Source organism: Hippopotamus amphibius, chromosome 12 (assembly GCF_030028045.1).
Source record: "Hippopotamus amphibius kiboko isolate mHipAmp2 chromosome 12, mHipAmp2.hap2, whole genome shotgun sequence".
NCBI classification, from domain to species: Eukaryota; Metazoa; Chordata; class Mammalia; order Artiodactyla; family Hippopotamidae; genus Hippopotamus; species Hippopotamus amphibius.
In genome coordinates, this window is record NC_080197.1 from 57,536,398 (window position 1) to 57,561,088 (window position 24,691).

The following is a 24,691-nucleotide window of genomic DNA, read 5'->3' on the forward strand; positions in this document are numbered from 1 at the left end:
CTCTCCTAGGAATATGCCACCCGAGGATGGAGCTGGGATGCGTCCTAAACAACCCGTGGCAAGCAGGCACAAGTGTTCTCATAGGCACACCAAAATCTACAGTGTGGAAACAGATGGGCAGAATCATTTCCATCAGGGGGGTAGGGGAAGTTCTGGGAAGGGTTCATGAGGAGAAGAAGAAAAATCATTTGCCGAACATCAGATTTCACTAAATAGTTTGGAATCATCTCATTTAAGTCACACGTGACTTCCCAAGTGAGGTAATCTTTTTACCCCCATGTTATAGATAGGGAAATTGGGGCTCAGAGAAGTTAAATAATTTAGCTGAGGTCACAGAGCTAGTATATATACTGGCACTCACATTCCCATGGCCTGGCTCCAAAGCTTGTGCGGATTTTCCTGCACCAGCTCTTCTGCTCCACACGCAGATGAAACACAGTGATTCCCGAGCCCAGCCTTCAAGACTCCTACAGGCCCACCTGGAGGGAGGGCAGGGCCATCCAGGAGCAGCCAACAGCCTGAGCAGAGGCCTGGACTTGGGAACTTTAAGCCATATGGGAAAAGGCACATAACTGAGTCTAGGACGTGTAAGGGAGACACAGTGGAGATGTTTTGGAAGAGAAAGCCAGTGGATGATTCCCCACTTTTCCTGTGATAGGCTCAGAACATACGGTAAAGCATACTTCTTATCTAAGTAAAAATATTAATAAAATATTGTAAGCAAAACATTTGAAATGTATTGAAATTGGCAATCATCTTGACAATTGTAAATACTGTATCATGTAAACCATGTTGAGTAGAAGAATGACTCTATATTTCATTTTTCTTGTCTTTGTTTTTCTCTCTATAAAGATACTATCTAGAGATTTAAATCATAAGATTAAAGACTAGAGAAATGAAATGCCAGTAATTTACTTAGATAAATGACAAATTTCTTATCATGCCAACCAACATTGAAGTATTTTCAAATGAGAATTTTAATATTATATAACTGGACTGATTTAAATATTTCAATTAGTTTTAAAATATTTTAAGTTTAAATATTGAAGGCTGGGTAAATGAGATATTATAGCCTAAAGTGATATAAAAATATGTGTCAGAGACCAGTAAATGTGACTTCTACCCAAGTAAGAGAAGAAAACAGGGTGAGGGGTATGCATAGCTAAGTGCTTCATAAATTAGCAGCAAATACCCAGAAACACTACCCACTACTATGGAGAACATCTTTCATCTGGAGTCCCAGCTCAAGAGCTTAAATTGTAGGTCCCTCTAAGTTCTCACAACCTCCTGCCACCAGGAAGGAGAGAGGCACTGGCTGAAGCAGGGCGTACAGAAGGGCTGGGATTTGGGGGGAGCCACTCCATACAGCAGACCTGCAAAAACCAGAGCAGGAAATCACTGTCTCAGAGCGCAGGCAGAGGGCTCAGGTGCACTTGTCTCCTGCAGGGCGCCTGGCTCACTGAGCCCCTGCTGGTGCTGATACTGACTAATTACCCAGATGCCAGGCACCTGCGTAACTCAGCTGCCATGGTGGAAAACTGGAGGTCTTCAGCTCAATGGGACAACTGAAATTAGGGCTATAGAATGAAATGTTATTACCTTCTTTATGATGTCCTGAATGCTATGTAAAGGCAGAGGTTTTGAAAGGATGCTCTAATCAGTGTTCACCACACATAAAGAGACCATGCCTTTTAGAACCAGAAGTCTTTCCACAAGGAAAAAAGCACCTTGAAAGCACTGTATTTACTAATGTTTTGGCTTTCCCATATATTTTAAACATTCAATTTCTTTTCTTTCCCCATATATTTTAAACATTAAATTTCCGTCAAACTTTGATGGGTGGCAGTCCCTACCCTCCCTTCCGTCTCTCCCCCATCTCTCCTCACCTCCATCCCTCCTCAGCCCTCCCCCTTGTCCCCAGTGCTCCTTTTCTTTCCTCCTCTCCCTCATCTCTTCCCCCACCCCGTCCTCCCCTTTTCACCGTTTCTCCCCAGCTCCTTCCCTTTCTCTCTCCTCCTCCCTGACTCTCTCTCCTTCTCTCTCATTACTCCACTCCTCCCCTCCTCACTCCTCCTCCCCCTTCTCTCTTTTCCTCTCTCTTTCCTCCCCCTAAAATATGTGAAAAGTAATTTTAGTCCATCCTGGTTTACCCTGAGTAACGCACGTCAGGCTGAAACTCGGCCCAAGGATCTAGGCCAGGAAAAGTAGGTTGTGCAAAGTTGATTTAGGGCATGACTTTTGATGTCATGAATGATGTCATGACAAAAATGAATTTAAGCCACTGTAACTACAGAACTACACCTCAAAAGAGCTGGGTCTGACAACATCACAGGTGAAAACATGAGATGGTAAAAAACAGGGAGAGAGGAAGGTGAGAAAGCTGCCCCTCAGATGCCTCGACGCAAGACCAAGTCTGGCAGTCAGTCTTGGGAAATGTCCTGCTCCCCCAAGATTGCCTGCTTACTGACGCCAAGGATTCTGGAATCATTTACCAGGAGGACGCCCAGTTACTGGTCAGTTTGCTTAATCTTGGTGTTTACCATAAGCCTGTGAAAAACAAGTGAGCTGGCAATTGTTAGGAACCAGCTGACTTTTGGTGGCCATCTTCAAAACCAGGCCCCCCAGTTTTTTTCAGCAGTGAGACCAAACCTTGAGGAGGTTTCTCCATACCACCAGTCTTAGAAGTTTCTTTTTTTTTTTTTGGCTGTGCAGAATCTTAGGATCTTGGTTCCCAGACCAGGGACTGAACCCGTGCCCCCCACAGTGGAAGCGCAGAGCGCTAATCACTGGACCACCAGGGAATTCCCAGATTTTTATTTTACCATGAGGGCCCTACTGTCAAATTGCCTAAGGAAAAGGATGCTGCAGGGATTTTGTGCCAGGGGAAAAAACCATGGCCCTGGATTCTGATACAGAGACCTGTTTTTGTTTTGTTTTGTTTTGTTTTTCCTCCAGGAATGGGAGAACTTGCAACAATATTTTTTCTTCTCCCTCTTTAGATAAAAAGGGTGTCTGGAAGTGAGTACACTGCTCATTAACCATCCAGCCAGACAGGAAAGAATGGAGAGCCGCCCAGGCAGTAGTCACAGATTTCAGCTTCAGGGTTGTCAGTTTCTGGCTACAGCCTCAGTTTTCTCACCTCATCTGTGAAAGGGAGATAATATCACAGAGCTGGTATGAGGCCAAGGAAGGTCTCCCTCATGAAAGGCCTGGTACATAATAGGACCTCAATAAATGATGTCCCTCCCAGCCCCCATGGAAACTTTGCTTCTCTTACCTGAAAGATTAGTTTTGATCACGCCCAAGTTAACATCTGATATTCAGCTAAATAGCAATAAACTTTGTCCAAAAACGTGTCATAAGACTTACCTGGTGGAAGCCCCATTTTGAATTAGTAGGTGTATTTTCACATCTCTTTTTTTTCAGAGGAGCCCAAATATTCTTCCAATTTGGCCAATTTTAACTTGTGTGCAACAACAATTTCTTAATAGACTAGACAAGACTCATTACTTTCACAAAGCAAATTGAAGCTGTAAGTTAATAACCATATTAAGCTAATATTTATGGAATACTTACTATTTCCCAAGAACTGAGCTAAGCACTTTATAGGTATTTAAATATATTTATATCTCATTTAATAGGTAACAATCCTATAAGACAGATACTATAATTAGCCCCATTTTACAGATGAAGAAACTAAGGCTAAATATCAATAACAACCCAGGTAACACAGAAAAGGGCAGAGTTCAGTCACAGCCAGAGCAGAGAGGATGTCTGAGCTTAAAATGATACATACTGCTTTCTCTTTTCAAACCAGTGCTTGCTTACATCTTCATATCGACCAGAAAGACTTCAAATATGCAAATGACAGAATTTTAGAAATCTCCCCCGATCCAAAGCCCCACAACTACATTAGATTTTCAAAAGCACCTCTTCTCACTGCTCTATTTCAGGGAAGAATCTAAACTCATTACAATATTCCAAAAGGAATGTGGAGACTGAATAAACTGCTTCCCTGAACTCGCCTCTGCCAGTTTTCCTTTAGTTATTTCTATGTTTTTTCCTGCCTCCTGTGCGTCTTAAGTAACAAATATTTTGTGATCAGCCCACAATTAAGAGTAGTCACATGGAAGAGACCACAGAATGTCGCCAGTGAATACTAGAGAGAGGAGAAAGACGTAGCAACGCTTACAGCTCAATTTACAAAAACTCCAAAATAAATATAAAACGAAACAAATTCCACTGATGGCTTTCCTAAAGCTGTAATGGCACAAGAGCTGCCTCTGGCTGATAGAGAGCTGTTGCGGTGTAATCTGTGGTTTTCGAGCATAAGAAATGCGGGGAACCTGCCTCCCCGCGCTCGTCTGCCCGCCCCACCGCTGGGCAGTTTTTGAAGAAGGGAATAGAAGTGAGTATTTCCAGTTCAGGGGAGATGGGCTCGCACAGCCCGAGCTCCTTCAATGGCTGATGACAACTGGTTTACCCATGAGAAAAATAAAATCGAAGTCCGCACAGCAGTCCCTGCAGACGGCGAAGTGGACGCCCCGTGGTGGGCGGGGGGAGGCTGCTCGCCCACAGGGTGGATGGAGCCTCGCCAGCTCACCTTCGCCGAAACGTCCGGCCTGGGGCCAAGAAATGGGGCTGCGGGCAGTCCGAAAGCCGGCGGCGATCGCGGGTGACACTCCCCACCTCCGCTCTCCGGGAGGATGCGCTGGGCGCCGCGCCGCCCCTGTGCCTCAAGGGACGACCTTGGCCCCGGAGCCCATCGGAGGTGATGCCGGGCGGGCGGACAGACCCCCGCCGAGTGCGCTCACCTGGCGTCGCCGCGCCGGCCGCTCGCCCCCCAGCCCGGCCCGGGCGCCCCTCGCGCATCGGGCGCCGCTCCCGCAGCCTCACCTCTCGCCGCCGCCTCCTCTCCCGTCGCCATCGCAGGAGCCACCCGGCCGGCTCCGCAACCCCGGGGCCGGCAGCATTGAGAGCCCCGGGCCCGCCCTGAGCCGGCCCAGGCGGCGGCCCCGGGGCGGGGGCAAGGGCACCCGCGGGGCTCTGCCCGGAGCTGCGGCGGCCGCCACTGCAGCCCTTGGGCGCGCGGCCAGCGGGGGCTCGCCCGCCAGCGCGCGGGGTCTGGGCGCAGCCGGGCCGGGGGCGGGAGCGGGGGCGGTGCGCTGGGCGGAGCCACGACGGCCCCACCCCGCCGACCCCTGCGGCTGGAGGCCGAGGGCTGAGAGGCGCGCTACGCGGCACCTCGAGCCTTTCGGGAAAGCCGCCTGTTTAAAACAGGTTTCCCCGATCACTTTCACATTAGTTGTCTGCCTGTTCCGGAGGTTGGAGTTGTTTCCCTTGGGGGGAAAAGGTAAAGGATGGATGGAGATCTTTGCCTGGTGGGGGTTACGGAGCGAGGCGGGGGGAAGGGTGCCGGGGTGGGTGGGAGCTGGAAGGAGGACGTCCCTGGCCCCTTCTCTTTTCTGCCTTGAAAGGGCTTAGCTGCAGAGGCGAGGGTACGATGACAGAGAGGGGTCACCGAGGAAGCCATTCGGGATCCTGCAACGGTTGTTGGGTAAACCCAGAAGCAAGATCCTTTGGGGATCGCTGGACCGCCCCTCATCATATGTGGAATACGCTGCTTCGCTCCCCTCCCACGGGACCCTAAGATTCCTTGGTCACAAAGGAACGGGAGAGAAAATACCAAAGCTTTGCCTCAGCCAGCCTAAATCTGTTCATTTTCCTACCAGGACTCTTCATTACAGGGTCGTAACTTAGCTGCTTTTTGTGTCCTGAGCGCTACTTAGGACAGATCCTGGCCGTGTTCCCGTCGGAAGTAGGCAGGACCCTGGGAAATTTGCAGTCTTAAGTGGGGACGGGATTTATCCTGCTGGAGGTGGAAGGAGATGTTGCCCTCAGTAACACGCACGGAGACTCATCCAATCAAAACCACTCTTGAAACATCCCAGTCCTAGCTTTGACTTGGAACTCTGCCTGAAATCTACCACACCAACGTATGTTGTCAGCTCGAAAGAAAAATTCCACACAGAACCTGACAGATACTCTTAAAATCTGGCCTAGGTTTCCCTGAACGTGTTCAAACCCTGGCTTCTAGGGTTTTACACTGTACAGACAAAGTGTACACCGTTTTGAGATGGTTTGCCAAGATTGCGGCGGCGAAGGGGATACTCTTAGACCCATACATGTGTTCAGTGCCACCTGAATGGTGAAGTGGAATTGCTACGATCCTGGTTAAAATGTGCAGTACAGACTGTGCATACACTCTTGCCTACAAAGCATTTTCCCCTTTATCATCTCATGTGAGCCTCTCCACAACCTTTGCGAGGTTGTTGAACACCTATAATTCTTGTCTTCTCAGTAGGCAAACAGAGGTTCAGACATGAGTATTTTGGCCGGGATCACTCGGTAGATGGCCAGATGGTAAAAGGCAGATCTCCTTAGGAGTTCGGAGTGGCATTATAAGCTTGCAGGCGAATCACTGCAGTCCTCATTTCTTAGAAATGATGATTCACTTCCACCAGAAGCCTAAGAGCAAGAGAAAGGAAATCCAGAACCTAAACATGATCGTAGGAAGTATAACTCAGGAGGAGAACAGACCCACAGGATTCCTTGGGGCAAATCATCCTCATAGTTTAGTGTGAGTTCTCCCAGTTGTTCAAGTTTAAATTCTACTTTCTAGCTTTTCTGTCTGCTCTGGAGCTTTACATTCTGATATGTTTTTTTTTTTAAGAGTGGTTATGTTACACCTCCTAGGATTAGGCAGAAATAGAGTCACAAAATATCTTGACAGATGGATAGGAAATTCATCTCTCATTTGCAACTAGTGGTCTTCTCATACTTTCTCCTTGGGCAAAATGTCAGAGAAGTGATTTGGAACATAATTTGCAGAGTGCATGGTATAGTTCCTTCTGGTCAATGTGGTTTCCTGGGCTTTTGGCCTTTTGGCCTTAAATAGCTTTGCTCTTTAGGAATTATTGCTAATCCTAGAGGGAACTTAGTTTGTTCAGTAATTTGCTTCACTGCCAAGTACTCAGGCAAGAACTGCCTAAATTCCTATTCTTGTCAGCCTCCTGCTGGGATTGTAACAATGTAATTTAGTTTGGGGGACCCTTTAAATTTGCTTAGATAAATCAGTTGGTCCAGGCCAAAAAAATAAATAAAATTCACCTGCTTTAGAATGTAGTTAAGTTGAAGACACCATTTCCAGTGATGCATAAAAATAAATAACTGCCCATTAGTGAGCTCCTAAGTGACTGAGAAAATAAATTATTGATATTTAAAACTACCCTTTTGAGGCAGAACTATATCATTGACTTCTGTCTTACTTGTATATTATCTATACACATCATTTTTTAAGAAATTATTTTATTTTCATTCAAAAATAATGCATGGTTTAAAAAGATAGATGCTGCAAGAGATTATAAATAAAAAGAGCAATTTCTAAGCCTCCTCCCATACTGCTTCTAGAGACAACAAATTTAAACTCTTAGCCATTTAACAGTCCCTTTGTGCACTACTAAATAATATGCTTATATTGCTGTTATTGGTTTGTCAAGACATTATTTGTAGACTTGCTTTTATGGCAAATGAAGTAGCTTTTTTTAATATATAAATTTATTTACTTACTTATTGGCTGCATTGGGTCTTCATTGCTGCATGCAGGCTTTCTCTAGTTGCAGTGAGTGGGGGCTACTCTTCATTGTGGTGCGCGAGCTCCTCATTGCGGTGGCTGCTCTTGTTGCAGAGCACTGGCTCTAGGAGCTCGGGCTTCAGTAGTCGCAGCACATGGGCTCAATAGTTGTGGCCCACAGGCTATAGAGCACAGGCTTAGTAGTTGTGGCACACGGGCTTAGTTGCTCCACGGCTTGCTCCATCTTCCCAGGCCAGGGATCAAACCCATGTCCCCTGCATTGGCAGGTGGGTTCTTAATCAATGTGTGACCTGGGAAGCCCCCATGGTGTGAAATCAATATCCATTGTTTATATTATATTTTATATATTATACAAATTATATACATACAATTCATGCTGAGCTAAGTATGTATTATGATTCTATTTTTCCTTGAACAATGTTTTTGTTAAAGTTAATTATTGCCTTCATCAAAAAATAAATAAAATAAAATAAAACTACCCTTCTTCCCCATCACTCCCCCACCCCCGACATTCTATGGAGGGTGAATACTGGGGAGGATGCTTGGATTTGCTGAGCAGGTTGATGAGTGGGAGTGCAGTTAGGAGAAACAGGAGGGCCAAATGTGTTTAGATGGGCCTCTAAGTGGGTTCTGGAATGGGAAAGATGGGCTTGAGCTTGGCCTATGGAGGGGAGAAGCAGAAGGTAATTGCAGGAGGGTATACTCATGAGAGAGAGGGCACGCGGCAGTGGCAGCTGCCACAGGGAGTGGACATTGGAGATTTTTTTTTTAATGGTATTTGGGGGGCTTCATTGTGTAATGCAAACCCTCTTACATTATTTCCCCGGATAATAACAACTTTGGCAAAAGCTACACTCCTTTTCAATGCTTTTTGAGTTGATGTAAGTTTCTTTTTAAAGCGAAAACATTTTGAGATTGGCCTTAGAGGGAAAGTAGGGCTGCTCACAAAATTGCCTTTATTTCATTTGTTTGTTTGCAAATGCTTATAGAGCACCTACCCTGTGCCAGGCGTGGCTGTAAGCACTGACTGCTGTACGTCACCTCCTGGGCATCCGTTACTTCATATAGATGTTCTCACAGCAATCAATGAGGCAGGGATTATTTCCCTTTAGAAAAGTCCAACCAGTGTCCTTTTCTCTTTAGCTCCGTAGTCTCCCAAGTTGGATTGAGACTGTATAGAAATTTAGACCCACCCCAGAAATTCTGATTTAGTAGGTCTGGGGTGACACACACTAAATTCTTATTTCAAATAAGCACCCTAGTTGATTTTGAAATAGTTGCTCTAAGTACGTTACTTCAGAAAATATTGCTTCAACTTGTCAAAAATGAATTTTCTTAAGCCTAGGTTGTTCTTGCAAGGGATAAGTTGTGTGTGTGTGTGTATATTTCTATAAGCCAGAGGACAGAAGTAGCAATACACTAAAATTCTGAGAAAAATACAGGGAGAACAAAACTTAGGATAAGAGGGAATAGTTGTGCAGACGTCTCTTTATATATGGAGTTATTGCCTATTTTTCCCTTAGAGATTATGTATTTGTGTATGTATGTACGGGTCAAAAGCTGAACTGATTTTTACTTTTGCAGGTTTTGGACACTCTTACAGCAAGAATGGTGCCCCAGGTTCTCAATCCTCCCCACATTGTACAGAACTGTACAGGAGGCTTCCTCAAGTTCTGTTCATGAGTGTCTTACCCAAGAGGACAGGAAAAGCAAAGGACAATGCATTTCTCCCTTTGGCAGAGACTTAAATGTCATCTCATGTTTATGGGTTTGAAGTTTTAGTATGAACAGGAACTTCAGAGATGACTTCGTAATGGTTAGCACAGCCTCCTGAGAAATGATCTGAATTCTGTTAATCAAAGCCCATCTTCTCAAGTTAGACGAAGTAGTTGAGTCACAGTGATTAGGCCAGTCTTTGTAATCAGGCCCATGGCTGGCTGGATCTGAGGGGAAGTAAGTTGATGAGGGTCCCTATTACTGAGATAACAGCTTCGGGGGAGACGGACCACTGAGGAGATAAATAGCAGTGAGGAGGGATGGCATAGTACTAAAAAGACCAAGCCCTGGTCACTGCGCCAAACATCCATTGTTTGAACGATGTCCAGAGACTCACCCATGCTTCTCGTTCTCCAAAGGACAAGAAACCTGGCATCCCAGCAGCTGAGTCATGGCCTAGCACAGTGGTACGCGGATGGGTCAGGAAAGACATTAATGGACCAGCCTTCAGTTCCTACATAGGCAGTGGCAGAGCCAGCAACAAAACCCAGGTGCGGTGACTTCAAGAACCATTGCAATAAACCTGTATGGTGCCCTTTTGATTATCTTGGAGGTTAACTCGAATTTGGTTCTGGTATCAGGGGGCCCTGTGCTCTAGGGGAGCCCCACTCTGGTACCAGGGATGTGAATCCTGGTAAGTTTTAAATCGGTCACCAGCTTAGGTACTGTTGTAGGAATGGATGGATGACGTAATTATGGCCAACAAATTGTGTGTGTGGGGGGGGGGTACTTAGGACGCTTCTGGAAAAGATTTTCCTTACTCTTAAAAAGAGGATGAACAATCAGTAGTTTCTCTTTTGAAAGACTTGTGTGAGGATTTGATGCTCAGATTCCCTATAGCCATCAAACCCCTCTGATGAAACAAGACCAGGGACATCCAAGACTCTGAGGATGACAGTAGAAAAATGAGAAGAACCTATATTCTTGATGACGTTTTTGAGAGGCTAAATTTACTCTGGAAGTTCCTTATCTTGTATCTTAGTTTTACACAAGATACTCATTTTCCTTATTGCTGAAACCATTTTTACTTGCATCTTCTGATACTTGCAGTCAAAAGCACCCCAAGTGACAGTTCTGTCACGAGCTTCCCATGTGTTTTTCTGAGGTCTACAAGCATATGAGGTACTTTGTCAATAAAGCGCGCTCATGATTTGGGGCAGTGGAAGGAGTACTGGACTTGGTTCGAGAGCAGTTGATTCCTTGTTTGGGTAAGTCACACTCAGCTTCATGTTCATCATCTGTACAATGACAGTAATTATGTTTACTTCACAGAGTAGCAGTAAAAACCAAAATGAATAAGGTAAGTGAAAGCATTTTGTGTCCCGGTGTAAGTTCTTCGAATCACAAGATGCTTTTGAAAGAAGGTAAATGTAGTATCCAAGTCTGCTCCAAAGTTCAGATTTTGATACTCTGTTTTCACCGTTTTGTCTTTTTTTAAAAATTTATTTATTTATTTTATTTATTTATTGGCTGCGTTGGGTCTTTGTTGCTGCACATGGGCTTTCTCTAGTTGCTGAGAGCGGGGACTCCTCTTCATTGTGGTGCGCGGGCTCCTCATTGCAATGGTTTCTCTTGTTGTGGAGCACGGACTCTAGGCGCGTGGGCTTCAATAGTTGCAGCACATGAGCTCAATAGTTGTGGCTCACGGGCTCCAGAGCACAGGCTCAACAGTTGTGGCGCACAGGCTTAGTTGCTCTGTGGCATGTGGAATCTTCCCAGAGCAGGGCTCGAACCCATGTCCCCTGCAGTGGCATACGGATTCTTTACCACTGCGCCACCTAGGAAGTCCCTTCACCGTTTTGTCTTAACAACAGCAGTACTGAATTGATGTCAGTCAGGGAACAGTTGGGAGCACAACTAGGGTGAACAGGATCCTGACTGGCTCCCTCTGAGCTCAGCAGAAAGAATGCCATGATCCCTGATCAGTGTCTCCCATAGGCCAGATGTAGTGGTACCTGGGACACTTATATCCCATGCTATTTTGAGGCATTTCCAGTTTCAACTCTGCCTGCTAATTGGTTTTGGCCTAGTGGGTGGGGCAGCCGTACATAAACCCATACAACTATCTTCATTGTTTAAATACAACTGAATCTTAAAATATTTATTTTGTTCTTGATGTGATCTTTAAGCGTAAAAGTTGGATACATTTACAAAATAGTCTTTCTTGAGTTTTGGATAACACCTATCTCAAAACTCGAAAATATAACCAAAAAAACCTCACCAACAGATATATTATAAACATAGTTTTTATTCTTTTCTTACCTTCAATGAAAAAGGCCTCATGCCACCAAAACATTTCTTTGAAACTCAGTAACTAAACACAGAACTCAAAAGCCTCGAGATTATTTTTCCAGACAGCTGCTGAATAATTTATATTGCTTTTTAAAAAATAACTGAGATCTATTTTTATTACTTCAGTCCTTTTTAAAGCAGCAATATCTCCCTCATTTTTTTTCATAAAAATCTAAAATATCTCTATTAGTCCTAAGTGTCTTGTATTTATATTTCTTCCAAGTGTTTGTTTCATTAAAAATTTTCCAGAAATAAGTGCACTTCTACAGAGGAAATAAAATTTAAATAAATCAAGAGGAAATGATCATGGTTGTAGCAAAATGGTTATTTTGAATGTTCTGAAATCTTAGCAATTCGAAGAGAGAACGTGTTTAGTAGGCAGGGACCTCTCTACTGATTAGAATCTCGATTCATTTATTTGTAGATCATTGATAGATGGATAGCTGTTTCTCCTACCAGTAGATACTGAGTTGATTGCCTAAAGGTTTTCTACAATAAAACACCAAAAATAAATGTACTTAAAGATATTTTAAGATTTACACAAAGATAACAGGTGTTTAAAAAAACAGAAAAAATATATTATAGAAATAAATGAAATCCTATTTTAAGCCTTAGCAACCAAAGAAAGTTTTGAATGTTACACACTTATTATTTTCCATTCAATGAATAGCTTATTAAATCAGACATATAGTCCATTCATAAAAGGCTGATTTATAAGAAATTCCCTATTCTCAGATAGCACTATGCTTCAATAAATTTAAAGACTTAAAGTTAGGTTAATAAGAAAAGCATAAAAGAAAAATAACATAACTTGCTTTAATACAAAGGTTTTTTAATAAAAAAGTCAAAGTCTACATTAAATCAGGAAATCAATAAATCTGAATTATACAAGCTTTCTATATACTTAGAAAAACCAAAAACACGCAGTTTATAACAAAACTCTTTAATTCAAAATAGAGTCTAATTTAAAGAAAATGTCATTATGCTCAGTTGATTAGCTAGGGTTTTGTCATTTAAATTAAGTGGTTCACCTGAAACACGGGAAGTATATAATAGAGAAAATTCAGTCTCAAGGGTACTTTGCAAATTATCTAGGTAATTTGCATCATGAATCAAATTCTTAGCTTCCAAAGGGCAGACACAGTCTTTAATTGCTTTTAGATAGGCACTTAAGAAATGCTTTTGATGAAGAGGAAACCCCAAAGATTATGAATCACTCTGTTAACTCCAGGGAAAAATGAGGCTCTAAACAAAGTAAACTTTCCATAACTGCCCTTCCACTGCCAAGAAACTACAACTATTCCTAAGTTCTTCCTATGAATAAGAATGAAGGACGTGGAAACTAAAATGCTCTATTCTTAGTCAATTAAAAGGTGAACTTAGGTAATTCAGCTCCTTTACATCAATCTCTCTCTCTAACTTGAATTAATGAGATTTTTTCATACTAGCATAGTTACCATATTAGAACCAGAGAATGTGACAATTTTCTCATATCTTACCCATTCACTACCACACTAGCAAAACATCCTTTTTTAAAACCGGGGAGCAGGGGGGAGGGGGAAGAAAAGTCTCATAAAACTGAACATAAGGTAAAGATTTTTTAAAATTAGAGGCAGTTATAATTAGAAAAACCAGAGTTAGTCAAATTGAGATAACCCAGGGATTTTAATAGTTCTCTCTCCTAGATGAGAGATGATCCAAATAAGAGAGATGGAGACAAATTTTGTATGCTAACTCACATATACGGAATCTAAAAATGGTACTGATGAACTCAGTGACAAGAATAAGGACGCAGATACAGAGAATGGACTGGAGAACTCGAGGTATGGGAGGGGGCAGGGGGTGAAGGGGAAGCTGAGATGAAGCGAGAGAGTAGCACAGACATATATATACTACCAGCTGTAAAATAGATAGTCAGTGGGAAGTTGTTGTATAACAAAGGGAGTCCAACTCGAGGATGGAAGATGCCTTAGAGGACTGGGGCGGGGAGGGCGGGGGGCACTCGATGGGGGGGGAGTCAAGGAAGGGAGGGAATACGGGGATATGTGTATAAAAACAGATGATTGAACTTGGTGTACCCCCCAAAAAATAATAAATTAAAAAACAAACACAGAAATAAAAAAAAAAGAGAGAGAGATGGAGATGAACTATTAGATGAAGACGTAGTAAGTATCAAATACTAGGAAGGAAGGAGGGCGAGGGAAGGGAAAAGGGAAGGGGAGGGGAGGGGAGAACAGGGCAGGAAAAAAAAAAACCAGGATGGCTTTCTTGAAACACTGTGGAGCTCCCTAGCAAGCAGCATCATTTATAAAAACTTTTGTAGGTTTGCATAATGATCCTATGCAGTTCTTCCCCACTGAGAAGATACATCCTTACAAATAAATTATCATTTTAGATTCTGATCACAGATCATTTGCGATATTGATAACTGTTGTAGCTAAAAAAATTCTACCAGTTAACAGTTAAGACACACATTAGGCCATTCTCTGATGGAGTATTACTTCTCCACCAGTACTGGTGAAACCAAAACCTCAGAGAGTCATTTTAAAATTAAAATGTTGAGCTAGAAAAGACTATTTCATTCTTAGGGAAATACCCACAGAATTTGCTGCTGACCTCATCTCCCCTGTTCTCTAATCACAACCCCCCGGCCTGCATTTACTTCCTTAATTCCATTTACATTAACCACAGAGATGTAGCTAAACATCAACAATGTCGCCCTTGAGTGCACCGGCCTCTATCAAAGATCTGAAGACAGCATTCTCACAGGACAGTCAAGTTCTCCCCAGCTGTGAACATCCACTCTGTTCAGGATCTTTGGTACATTTGGAGTATAAGAAAATAATGGCACAATAAATACAAGTACTATCAAAGGAAAAATTTTCATCAAAAGAAAGTTAACCAGCCATGATATGTAACAACCTTCTAGAAGACCAAAGTAAACAGTTCTTTGTTCTCTACAAGTCCATTTACATGATCAGAAGTCTGACGTTTAAAAAAATAGTTTAATAAAAATACACGAGTTCTACAAGCAGCCTTCATGGTCATTTCTTAAATTCAACTCACCATAATCAAATTAAAATAATGCCGTGTCCTCTCGTTAAAAAAGAAGTCCTCTTGTCACAAGAAAAGCAACTTTACATTTTATGTAATACAGTACATCTCCCTATGAGTATACAGACTACGTCTATAAAGGTCATCAGTATTTCTGAATGCAAAGTAAATATATTAGTGGAGTGCTTGAGTGAAAGTGTTCAACTTCCTCCTTATTATAAACTTGTCACTCCCTACTGTGGAGTTTGTGTAACAGCAAGATGATAAATTCTATTTTTTAAATAACCAGTGTATTTCCTTTTTAAAATGTCTTAAAACCATTACAGAAATTGTCTTCATATATATGCTATAGATGTCCAAACCAATAGGGCAAGTGTTCTAATACCAACTATGAAAGATGGCTTTTATTGATTATCTAGACCCATGAGGTTTGCAGTAAAACAGCGATACTGCAGGGTTACCTACAGGTTAGCCTATGTTGCTTTCAATGATATGTGTTTCTCCTGAATCGATTAGAGGTGTTACAGTACAAAGCCACAGCACACGCAGGCAGAATGGACCTTAATACGCATGTAGGCAGTGCAGTTAGAAAGGGATGTACATTTCTTTTATTCCAGTACCTTCATATAATAAAGTTAACAAAAATAATAAAATATTAAAAAAAAAAAAAAGCCAGCTGGCACTGCCAACCAATTCCTGTAGTAGTCTTAGAAATCCTAATCCTGTAGAATTTCCTCTTGTAGTCAGAAGCACCACCGTCTTCGGGAGTATTTCAGTGTATTGTTATCTACGCCAAGCAAGCCTGGTGATGCAGCTACCTGAGTTCTCCTGGTTGTGAGCGAACGTGATCTTCATTCATAACTTCCCAGCTTTCATGTAGGTGGGGATAGAGCCACGCTGAGTCAACCCTTCAAACCTTTTATAGGTATAATTGAGAAAAACCCAGTCTTTGGATTTGTAGTCCGGTTCTGTGGTGTTTGGCACTGGAAAGACAGAGAAATTAATCAAGAACAAAAGGAATTTCATTGGTGAAAATGTCATCATCTTCATACCCTTTTAACAGTATTAATTGTGTTGTAGATTGTCTTACCTGGTTGTAAAATATCAGATTCAGGAAAGTCATCGAAATTTGATGTATCATCAATGCTTTTGATTTCAATAGGGATTGCTGCTGGCCTTTCCCTATAAAAAGGCATTGAGTCACCATGGTAAATTTTCTTGAACTCAATTTTCCAAAACATAATTCTACTTGCAAATTCTGCATGTGGCTCTATACATATTAGAATAGTCAAGGAAATTTATTACAGATTTGAAAATACCTGTAGTTAAGCGGATTTCATAGTGGAGTATAATTTTTTGTTAAAATTTTATCATTTACTTGGAATTTTTATTTCTTTATACCAAGGCTTTCTCATACTGGGTCTTTTTTAAAAGAGGAAAAACAAGACTTAAAGAAAGGGAAAGCAGAACAGCAGAGACGTTGTTTTTTTAAAAATTTTATCATTATATAAAGTACCCTAGATATTGCGGGGACTGGATCCTACCTAATGAATTCTTCTAGTAGAGGATCCATAAATCTAGTCATTTGGGAAAATAAGGGGCTCAAAGGGTAAAGGGACTACACATCTGTGATGAAATCTGAATCCAGAAACTTCTCAGTCATATAAATTTTAAGGGAATCAGGGATATTAGGTTTAAAAATAAGTCATGAAAATACCTTCTTATCATGCTAAAAACAGTTCAAAGATTTTTTTTTAAAGAACTTTTATTGCGATACAATCTCCCAATTCATTCCCCAACCCTCCCCGCTTTCCCCACTTGGTGTCCATATGTTTGTTCTCTACATCTGTGTCTCTTTTCTGCCTTGCAAACCAGTTGATTTGTACCACTTTTCTATATTCTGCATATGTGTTAATATACGATATTTGTTTTTCTCTTTCTCACTTCACTCTGTATGACAGTCTCTAGGTCCATCCACATCTCTACAAATGTCCCAGTTTCATTCCTTTTTCACAGCTGAGTAATATTAAAGATATCAATTTTTATTGCTTCTATTTTTTCAACAAATACTTATTGGATCTATTAGGTGATAAGTTTACAACATTATGTAAAGCATGTACGTATTTTCCCCAGAATTATTCCAACCTGTTTACACTTAATTTACTAACAATCAATTTACATTAGTTTAGTGTAAAGAAGCATAGATCCTGGTGCCCTGAGATCTAATCTCTTGTCATTAACTGGCAGGATGACCTTAGGCACTGCGACTGCTCCCTCGGAAGAAACTGGCACGCTCAGATTTGTTTCTCAACTGCTGCTATGCCGGGAAGAGACTAGAACCACTGACAGCAGTGTGGCCACACACTGAATAAAGGCCAGTGCTCACAACGAGCAACTATAAGCAAATTCTTCAAAGCTACTTGCATTTTACTTTTCCCACAGTGTTTAAAAGAGGGACTGTATATTCTTACAAATTAATAAAGGAGACACAGTCTGGTATACTAGCGGACAGAAATGAGGGGTTATAATGTCACACGTAAACGCACCCTTGTTGTGCTAACAGCCTTCATCACGTAACTCCAATATCAAAATCTAAACAGGTACATGTGCTTTTTCCTTAAGGTGGACGTCACATAAAATGAGTCATTTAGCTATAGCCACTAGAGGCTCATTCATTTATATAATCCAGAAAACACTGACATCACGTTGCCTCAGTGCTACTCCTTGTATTTAATCCAGCAGAATCAGAGACAAATTAATCACCAAATCTAGTAAAAAAGTTTTTACTCAGACCTCTCCGTCTCAAAGCCTATAAACATACCTGATGTGCCCCCAATCTACACCTTCAAAAAAAGGATGACTTTTTATTTCTTCTACTCCGCTATTCCCAATTCTATTTTCAGAATCAATACAAAACCTAGAAAATGGAAACATAAATTATCATGTGCAGATTACATCTAAAGTATTCTACTGGCATTATTTCAAACATTTAATCTTTTTTTTCTGTTTACTGAAATTAACTATTGTGGGAAATGTGGAAAAAAATAAAAATCATCTACAACTGCACTATTCAGACACAACTACTGCAAACAGTTTGAAGCCATTTTCTTCTAGTCTTTTATTATAATTTCAAAAATATTGTGTTGATAAGTAATTACCATTTTAGGACTGTTTTTTTCACTTAACATACTGAGAACATTTCCCAAAGTAATTAAACATTTTTCTATACTTCATTTTCTAAAATTTACACATGGAAACACTACAATTTATTCAGTCGGTCCACTACTGTTGAAAATTTAGATGGTTTTCAATTTTTCATTACTAACAACAATATCAGGATAACATATTGTACCTACATCTTTACACATATCTGATTATCTGCATATGCAAAATTCCTAGAAGTAGAATTGCTGGGTCAAAGTTCATAGACAGTTTGAAGATTTTGTATAATATGCTGCCAACTGACTTTTGTCCCTAGGTTGTCCCAATTTGTATTCCTTCCAAGCCATTCACAACAGAACCTAAACACTTCATCTTAGTTGAGAAACAGAATAGAAGCTTTTGCTTAGAAAAGGTTTCATATATACAATTTTGTGATATGAACTGCTACTAACAATTTATTTTCCCTTTCTTTTTAGGGGATAAGGTCACTGTGTTCTAATAGGGGTGACCTTTGAAATAATACAAGACCTCTTCCCTCTTCTTAAGTCTTAACTTTTCTTCCTGCATACTTCCATTTAAGAGTCTGCAATTTTTAAAAAACACCTTTTCTTTACTGACTGTATAGATCAGTGATAGTCTTTTTCCTCCCACAAAGCTGAAATAGGCAATTCAGTCTTTTAGGTCCCTGTGAGGTTTTAAGATACCACAAACTCTTCTAGGGATTTAACTACTAACCTAAGAATTAAGTCCTTGGCTTTCTCAGATATAGGCACCTCTGGAGGAAATACCAGAGTTTCTTTCCAGTTCATCACTTTCCTATATGTTTCTTGAGGTGTTTCAGAGCAGAAAGGTGGATATCCTACATATCAGAGAAAACAAGAGTTTCATTAGCTTTTATGATCAAATATGCTACACCTACACAAAACAGCCCTGAGTGCTCTACTTAATTAAAAAAACTACCATTCATCCATATATAATAAAATTGCTAAAGTCAATAAAATAAAGGATTTAAAGCATTGTCCCTCTTTTACCTAAAAGGTCATGCAGATATAATTTTGATACATGGGAATTCCAGTTAAATGCCCCCTTCCTGACACAGGACCCCCTAGAGAGCTCATTCATATTCATCACTGTGTATTTAACACTGGGGGATGTCAGAAATCAGTTTAAAGTGTTCAGATATTTTAGCCCATAATATCTACAATACGTTCAATCAGTGGCACTCAAGGAAATTTATATGGTATGTACATGAATGACAAAACATACCTATTAGCATTTCATACATAATTACTCCCAAAGACCACCAGTCACACAATTTGTTGTAACCAGTCTGCATGAACACTTCTGGAGCAATGTAATCTGGTGTCCCAACTGTGGAATACGCCTGCAAAGGAACAGCTTGTCAAATCAGTGTTCTCAGAATTTTTTTTTTTTGAAAGATCCGAACATGGCTCACTGCTGGAAAAACCAATATATATAGAAGTTAACTTTTCATTTAATACTTGTTTTGCATGTTTATCATGTAGAAAGGTTTGGTGACAGGCACTGAGTCAGATATGTTATTTAAGACATGAGTTCTGTCCCCCAAAGAGCTCAACTGAATTATTTATGTATTTAGCCCTAAATCCATTCCAAAAAGAATAAAAAGGTTGTGCCCAGTAAGTCTGGCTTCCCCACTCACTAGCAATGTGCTCTCTGGCAAGTTATTCAACCTTTCTGAGCCTCAGCTTCTGATTACATAAAACTGGAGTAATAATACCTGCCCTAACAGAGTGGATACAAGGATGAAACAAGCAAAGAAATGTGTTTGTAAACTACAACCTACTATATAAACATTAGGTATTTTCATTATAAACTCATTTCCAGGGCACTGCTTATCCATTAGAAAGCAATGCAGTTTTTCATTCTTAAGTCATATAAAACCTTACAAAAACTTTCTTTAAGGCAATAATTTTCAACTACAGGTAGTACAGTAGGGGCCATGTGAAAATGTGTGACAGCAGACTTTGACATTTCAATGACCTGTGGGAGGACATGATTGGCATTTAGTGGGCAGGGGATACACGTTCTAAAGGAATTTCCTGTCCCAAATACCAAGAGCCCCTGCTATTTCTTCACTGGGAAATACTGATGTAAATCATGATGACGGGCACGAGAGTACTAAAACCCGCCCTGAGCAATCAGTGTGAATGCTCTGTCATCAGGGGGCACAGAATCCCACCAGAGTTTTAGGCAGTATTCATTTTCCCGTTAAAAAGAGGAAATACTGCAATTCTTTTCTCAATTGTAAAATCTGATCTAAAAGTGACACATTTAAAAGTAGAAGGAAGATTCTGTCACTGCATAGCTCAAAACATTTTAAAAACATTTTTAAAAACTTGTGAAAACACCGTAATGTTTTAAAAGCACAAAAAGTTTACTTGAACTAATGAGAGAAGGAGCTCAATAATGCAAAGGTCATTTTATTTGCTTTGAGAGGATGTCAGACTCTTGCCTTTCAGTCTATTTACCTTTCTGAGGGACTGCTGAATGAGTTTCCCTTCATGACTTGGTTGAATTTAACAAATATTTATAGAGCGTCAATATGTACCAAGCATTGTACAAGTTAGGATATTAAAGTCAAAAGGCACATTCCTAACCTGAACAATGTGCATGGATCTAGTTACCAGGATAAAGGGAAAGAGGAAAAGGGGCAAATGCTTCTAATATTTGCTAAGTAATGGAGGAGAAATAGTGTGGGGTTAAAAACAGACAGTGTTGTTCCACGTTAAAGGAGTCATTAAGTTCACCTGCAGTACACTCTGCGTTCCCATTTTATTTGATCTGTTTCATTGTAACACTGTTAACATGCCAAGCTTTCTATTCACTTCGTCTATGAAGTTCTTAGAAACACACAATAACCTTACTGATGTTGATTGCTATTTGTTGTATCAGGACAGGCAGGGAAAATGGAAACGTGAAAACCACACAGCCTTTGCTAGGATTGCATTCATCTTGGTGAGTTTTACAGAAAATGCCAACACGAGTAAACAGATTACGTGATTATATATGCTCGATAAAATCCTCTGAAGTGAAATCAGAAAGTAAAAATCGGCATTTTCCTTTACGGGCATGGAAGTATTACAAAGAAAACAAGAAAAACTAAGACAACAACAAGCTCTATCACTGCTGTGAAGTTAAGAACTAATCGTGGTGGAACTCCAAATTATCAAGCAAACACCAAATGTGATGTTAGGACCAGGGCACCAAATTCTTTCTTCAAAATGTGGCTACTCACCAGCTGTCGCCTGTTCTTCTTCCATGTTTCTGCTTTCCTCTTTGAGTTCATGTTCTGGAATGCTAATTTCAACAAGACAGAATTGTAATTACGAGGGAAAAACTCTCACCAAAAAACACGTTCACACACATTCGCTGAAAATACACTGGTTGAAGGGGTGGGGAGAAGGAAAGAGGCTTCAGTTCGCAACAGCCCTGGATTAAACCAGCTGTACGATGTTAGACTGCAAAAATCACACTTACAGAAGTCACTTGGTGGGTTGTGTGTAAGATTTCTGTAGAATTCAGTCCTATGCGCCTTCTTTAATCCCGTGCACAAACCAAAATCAGATAATTTTACATGACCCTAAGGAAAAAAAGAAAAAAAACCTACTAAAATCCACAGATTAACTTGGAGACAAAAGCCTTATTAAAAACTCTTCTTCTAAATGCAATTATAAGAATTCTTACAGGTGAAATGTAAAATTATCAGTACTTGATGATGATTATTTTAAGAAGTAGAAAATGCAAGATGATAAAAAGACAGCCGATTTTCCCTCGATGTCATTTCACTTCAGGGCTCTCTCCTACTGTACCATTCTATAAAATAATGCAGGTTAGCAATCATCTAAATTGCAGTTGTTGCCCATTTTCAACCACAAAATCACCTCTATTACTGCATAAAATAATCAGCAACTGGTCATTCACCAGTTTATTCACATGCCTTGGCATCCAATAAAAGGTTGTCTGGTTTAATATCCCGATGGATGAAACCCAGCTGGTGGATGGCATCTATTGCCAGAACAGTCTCTGAAATGTAGAACTGTGTTTCCTCTTCCGTCAAAGTATCTTTCTTCATTAGCAATGTCATCATGTCGCCTAAATAAAGGAGAATAAGTACCGTGTATTAGAAATGCCTCAGGAAGGGAACGGATGCCTTGTAAAAGATTTCTTTGTAATATACAACATATGCCTGATTTTTGTATTTTATGATCCATCCAATGTACCTCCAACCATCTCTAGGTCCAAATAAAAAAGTGATCATTGCATAAGGAAAAGTTTCATGACATTTGATGATTTTAAGGTAGAAAATATGTGAAGTCAGAGCAGAGCTGATAACAAAGTAATATCTACCACTCAACAACCAGCATAAGTTGCTGAGGAAAATATGTCAAATTGTGAAAACGCATCAGTGTAATGAAGCACACCTGGAAATGGGATATATCCTTTCAAATTCAAGTCTCATAAACAGCACTGTTTGGGCCAGAAAAAGTAGGTCATCATCCCACCAAAAGCATCACTTCTAGACATTCTGTTTTCAAGAAATTCTACTCTTTTACAAGGGACAAAGAATAAACACTGGTGAATTTACAACTAAGAATTGACAACTGTTAATATTTTTTCATGATGCTTCAGGTCTTAAAAAAAAAAAAAGTACCACGCAGATTCTTTGTCCTCCATTCCCATTCTATTCCCCCCCCCCTTTCTGCTGAGTAGCCATTATCACGGATTCGGTTTGGTGTATGTTCTTCCAGCTTATTTTTGAAATATGTTTTCATATACATATATGTTAATCTATGAATTTATAGTCTTTAGTATGTTTTTAAAAATTACATAAGTGATATCAATGGCACATATAATTCCACAGCTTGCTTTATTACTCTGTTTCTGAGATCCTACTGTTGAAACAGATACAGCTCCTGACTTTTAACTCCTGTAAAACACTTCATCACATAATTATGCCACATTTTATTTACCATTCTTCTACTGGTGGGCATTCATTTCGCATCTTGTTTTCCACTATTACAACACTGCTGCAGTAAGCATCCTTTTACAGGCCTCTTGTGCACAGGCAGGGAAGACTCCCCAGACTGCAGGACACATGCATTTTCAACTTTACTGGTATCTCTGAACTGCTCTCCATAAGAGTCAGAGATTCTTTGGCATAGATGAGAGGCCAGTTTCCCCCACAGCCTCATCAGACTTTTAATGGAATCTCCTTTTTTTAATTTGCATTTCCGTGAAGATGCGCGAAGTTGAACATCTTCCTATATCTCTGCAGACTAGCCAGAGTTCTCTTCTACATGTTGCCCATCATTTGCCCACTGGGTTGTCTATGACTTGTTCTTAACTCTAGACTTATGATGATCGACATAATTATATACAGTAAACACAGAATAATATTTAAAATGTGCCAACTTTATCATTTCTTCAAAATAATCTGATTTGTGGTCCCAATTAGCATTAGTACGAGAGGAACTATTAGAAAATCATGACTGACTGTGTAAAACCTCAGAGCTAGGGATGTAAAAGTAAACCTAATTGGTAAAATTATAATTACATATAGAGATGTGCTTGTGTCAGTCTGTCATTGCTACTATGTTTGCTTTTACCTCCAGGGAGAAATTCCATGATTAGGTAAAGGTTCCTCTTATCTTGAAAACTGTAAAACATCTTCACCACCCAGGCACCATCTGCTTCTACCAAAATATCTCTTTCTGCTCGGATATGAGCCACCTGGATGAATGTATTTGAAAAAATAATTGTAACACGTTACACATTTTTCAAGCTTCCTTCTTAACAATTATCATATTCTCATTAAGTATGGAGAAGCTCAGGAAATAGTTTATTTTAGCTGATATCTTTAGGCCTGAAAAGGTGGGATGATAAGGGGCCACTGAGGCCTTTGAGGCAGAAAAATGATTAGCCTAAAGTTTTTCTAACCAGAACCTCCACCTAGTCAAGGATCTTGGCTTTGTCACATAAATGCAGGGTCCTGATCTGACTCTTAAAAGTTGAAAGCAGTAAGCAATGCCCTATAGGTTGGTATGACAAAGTCAGGGTCCTTAGCAAACTAATTTTAACTCTTACTAGTCCAAAAAAGGGCCTGACTTGGTTTTTAACCATTAGGTCGTTTTTTTTAAGAAGCAGAAACATTTATAATAATTTTATATCATTTTGTTATAATAAACCTTTGTAATATCTATAAACATGATCTATAGCAAATTACTGTACACCTCTTGGGGGTTTTGCTACTGACTTTCATCGGACACATAATTACTAGAGCTACTATTACGTGAACATTTTGTAGACTCAAAAATTTTATAAAATGAGTGATTTGTGGGGGTGGTATAATCAATTTTTAGATGTTTTTCCACTGATATATATATATATTCTTTCTTCAAAGATTAATGATAGGATTTGATTTTATGCTTTTGTTATTTTCACTGTTTGCCATTATGAACTCTGGCCTAGAGCGAGAACACAGACTCTGTAAGCCTTTTCATGATAACAAAATGTGATCTGCTTAAAATATCTGGGATCACTGTATTATGATCTGATACAGTAAATGCTCTGAGATAAAAATCAAAGCACAAGGATAAACGTTAAAAACTAAGAACCTGTTTTCTGGCATCAAAAAACTTAAAATCTCTCCAGACCTGTTTCATAAAGTGGAAAATGATATCAAAATTCTGACCTATTGCCTTTTACAAAGCA

At 40.2% G+C, this 24,691-nt stretch overlaps 2 protein-coding genes across 11 annotated transcripts in view; both read right to left on the minus strand.

Moving 5' to 3' along the window:
- The window catches only part of BMAL2 (basic helix-loop-helix ARNT like 2), an 81,707-nt gene extending 76,579 nt beyond the window's left edge, over window positions 1–5,128 (minus strand). For 3 of the 5 annotated variants that reach the window (XR_009048447.1, XM_057702743.1, XM_057702740.1), the window contains exon 1: window positions 4,815–4,874. Coding sequence is in view for 3 of the 5 variants with exons in the window: in XM_057702743.1 (XP_057558726.1) it covers window positions 4,815–4,872 (58 nt within the window). In the remaining 2 variants the exon portion in view is untranslated. Of the gene's footprint in view, window positions 1–4,603; window positions 4,712–4,814; window positions 4,875–4,896 lie in introns of those variants that run through there. The other 2 variants (XM_057702741.1, XM_057702744.1) reach the window with 2 other exon arrangements.
- A 7,388-nt stretch (window positions 5,129–12,516) lies between these two features.
- Window positions 12,517–24,691, minus strand: part of STK38L (serine/threonine kinase 38 like) — a 77,185-nt gene continuing 65,010 nt past the window's right edge. For 3 of the 6 annotated variants that reach the window (XM_057702017.1, XM_057702020.1, XM_057702019.1), the window contains 9 exons: window positions 23,587–23,710; window positions 21,918–22,072; window positions 21,458–21,560; window positions 21,216–21,277; window positions 19,205–19,322; window positions 18,674–18,797; window positions 17,598–17,693; window positions 15,867–15,958; window positions 12,518–15,759 (listed from right to left, as the gene is read on the minus strand). In XM_057702017.1, coding sequence (XP_057558000.1) covers window positions 15,632–15,759; window positions 15,867–15,958; window positions 17,598–17,693; window positions 18,674–18,797; window positions 19,205–19,322; window positions 21,216–21,277; window positions 21,458–21,560; window positions 21,918–22,072; window positions 23,587–23,710 — 1,002 coding nt within the window. In that variant the 3' untranslated portion in view covers window positions 12,518–15,631. Of the gene's footprint in view, window positions 15,760–15,866; window positions 15,959–17,597; window positions 17,694–18,673; window positions 18,798–19,204; window positions 19,323–21,215; window positions 21,278–21,457; window positions 21,561–21,917; window positions 22,073–23,586; window positions 23,711–24,691 lie in introns of all 6 variants that reach the window. The other 3 variants (XM_057702021.1, XM_057702023.1, XM_057702018.1) reach the window with 2 other exon arrangements.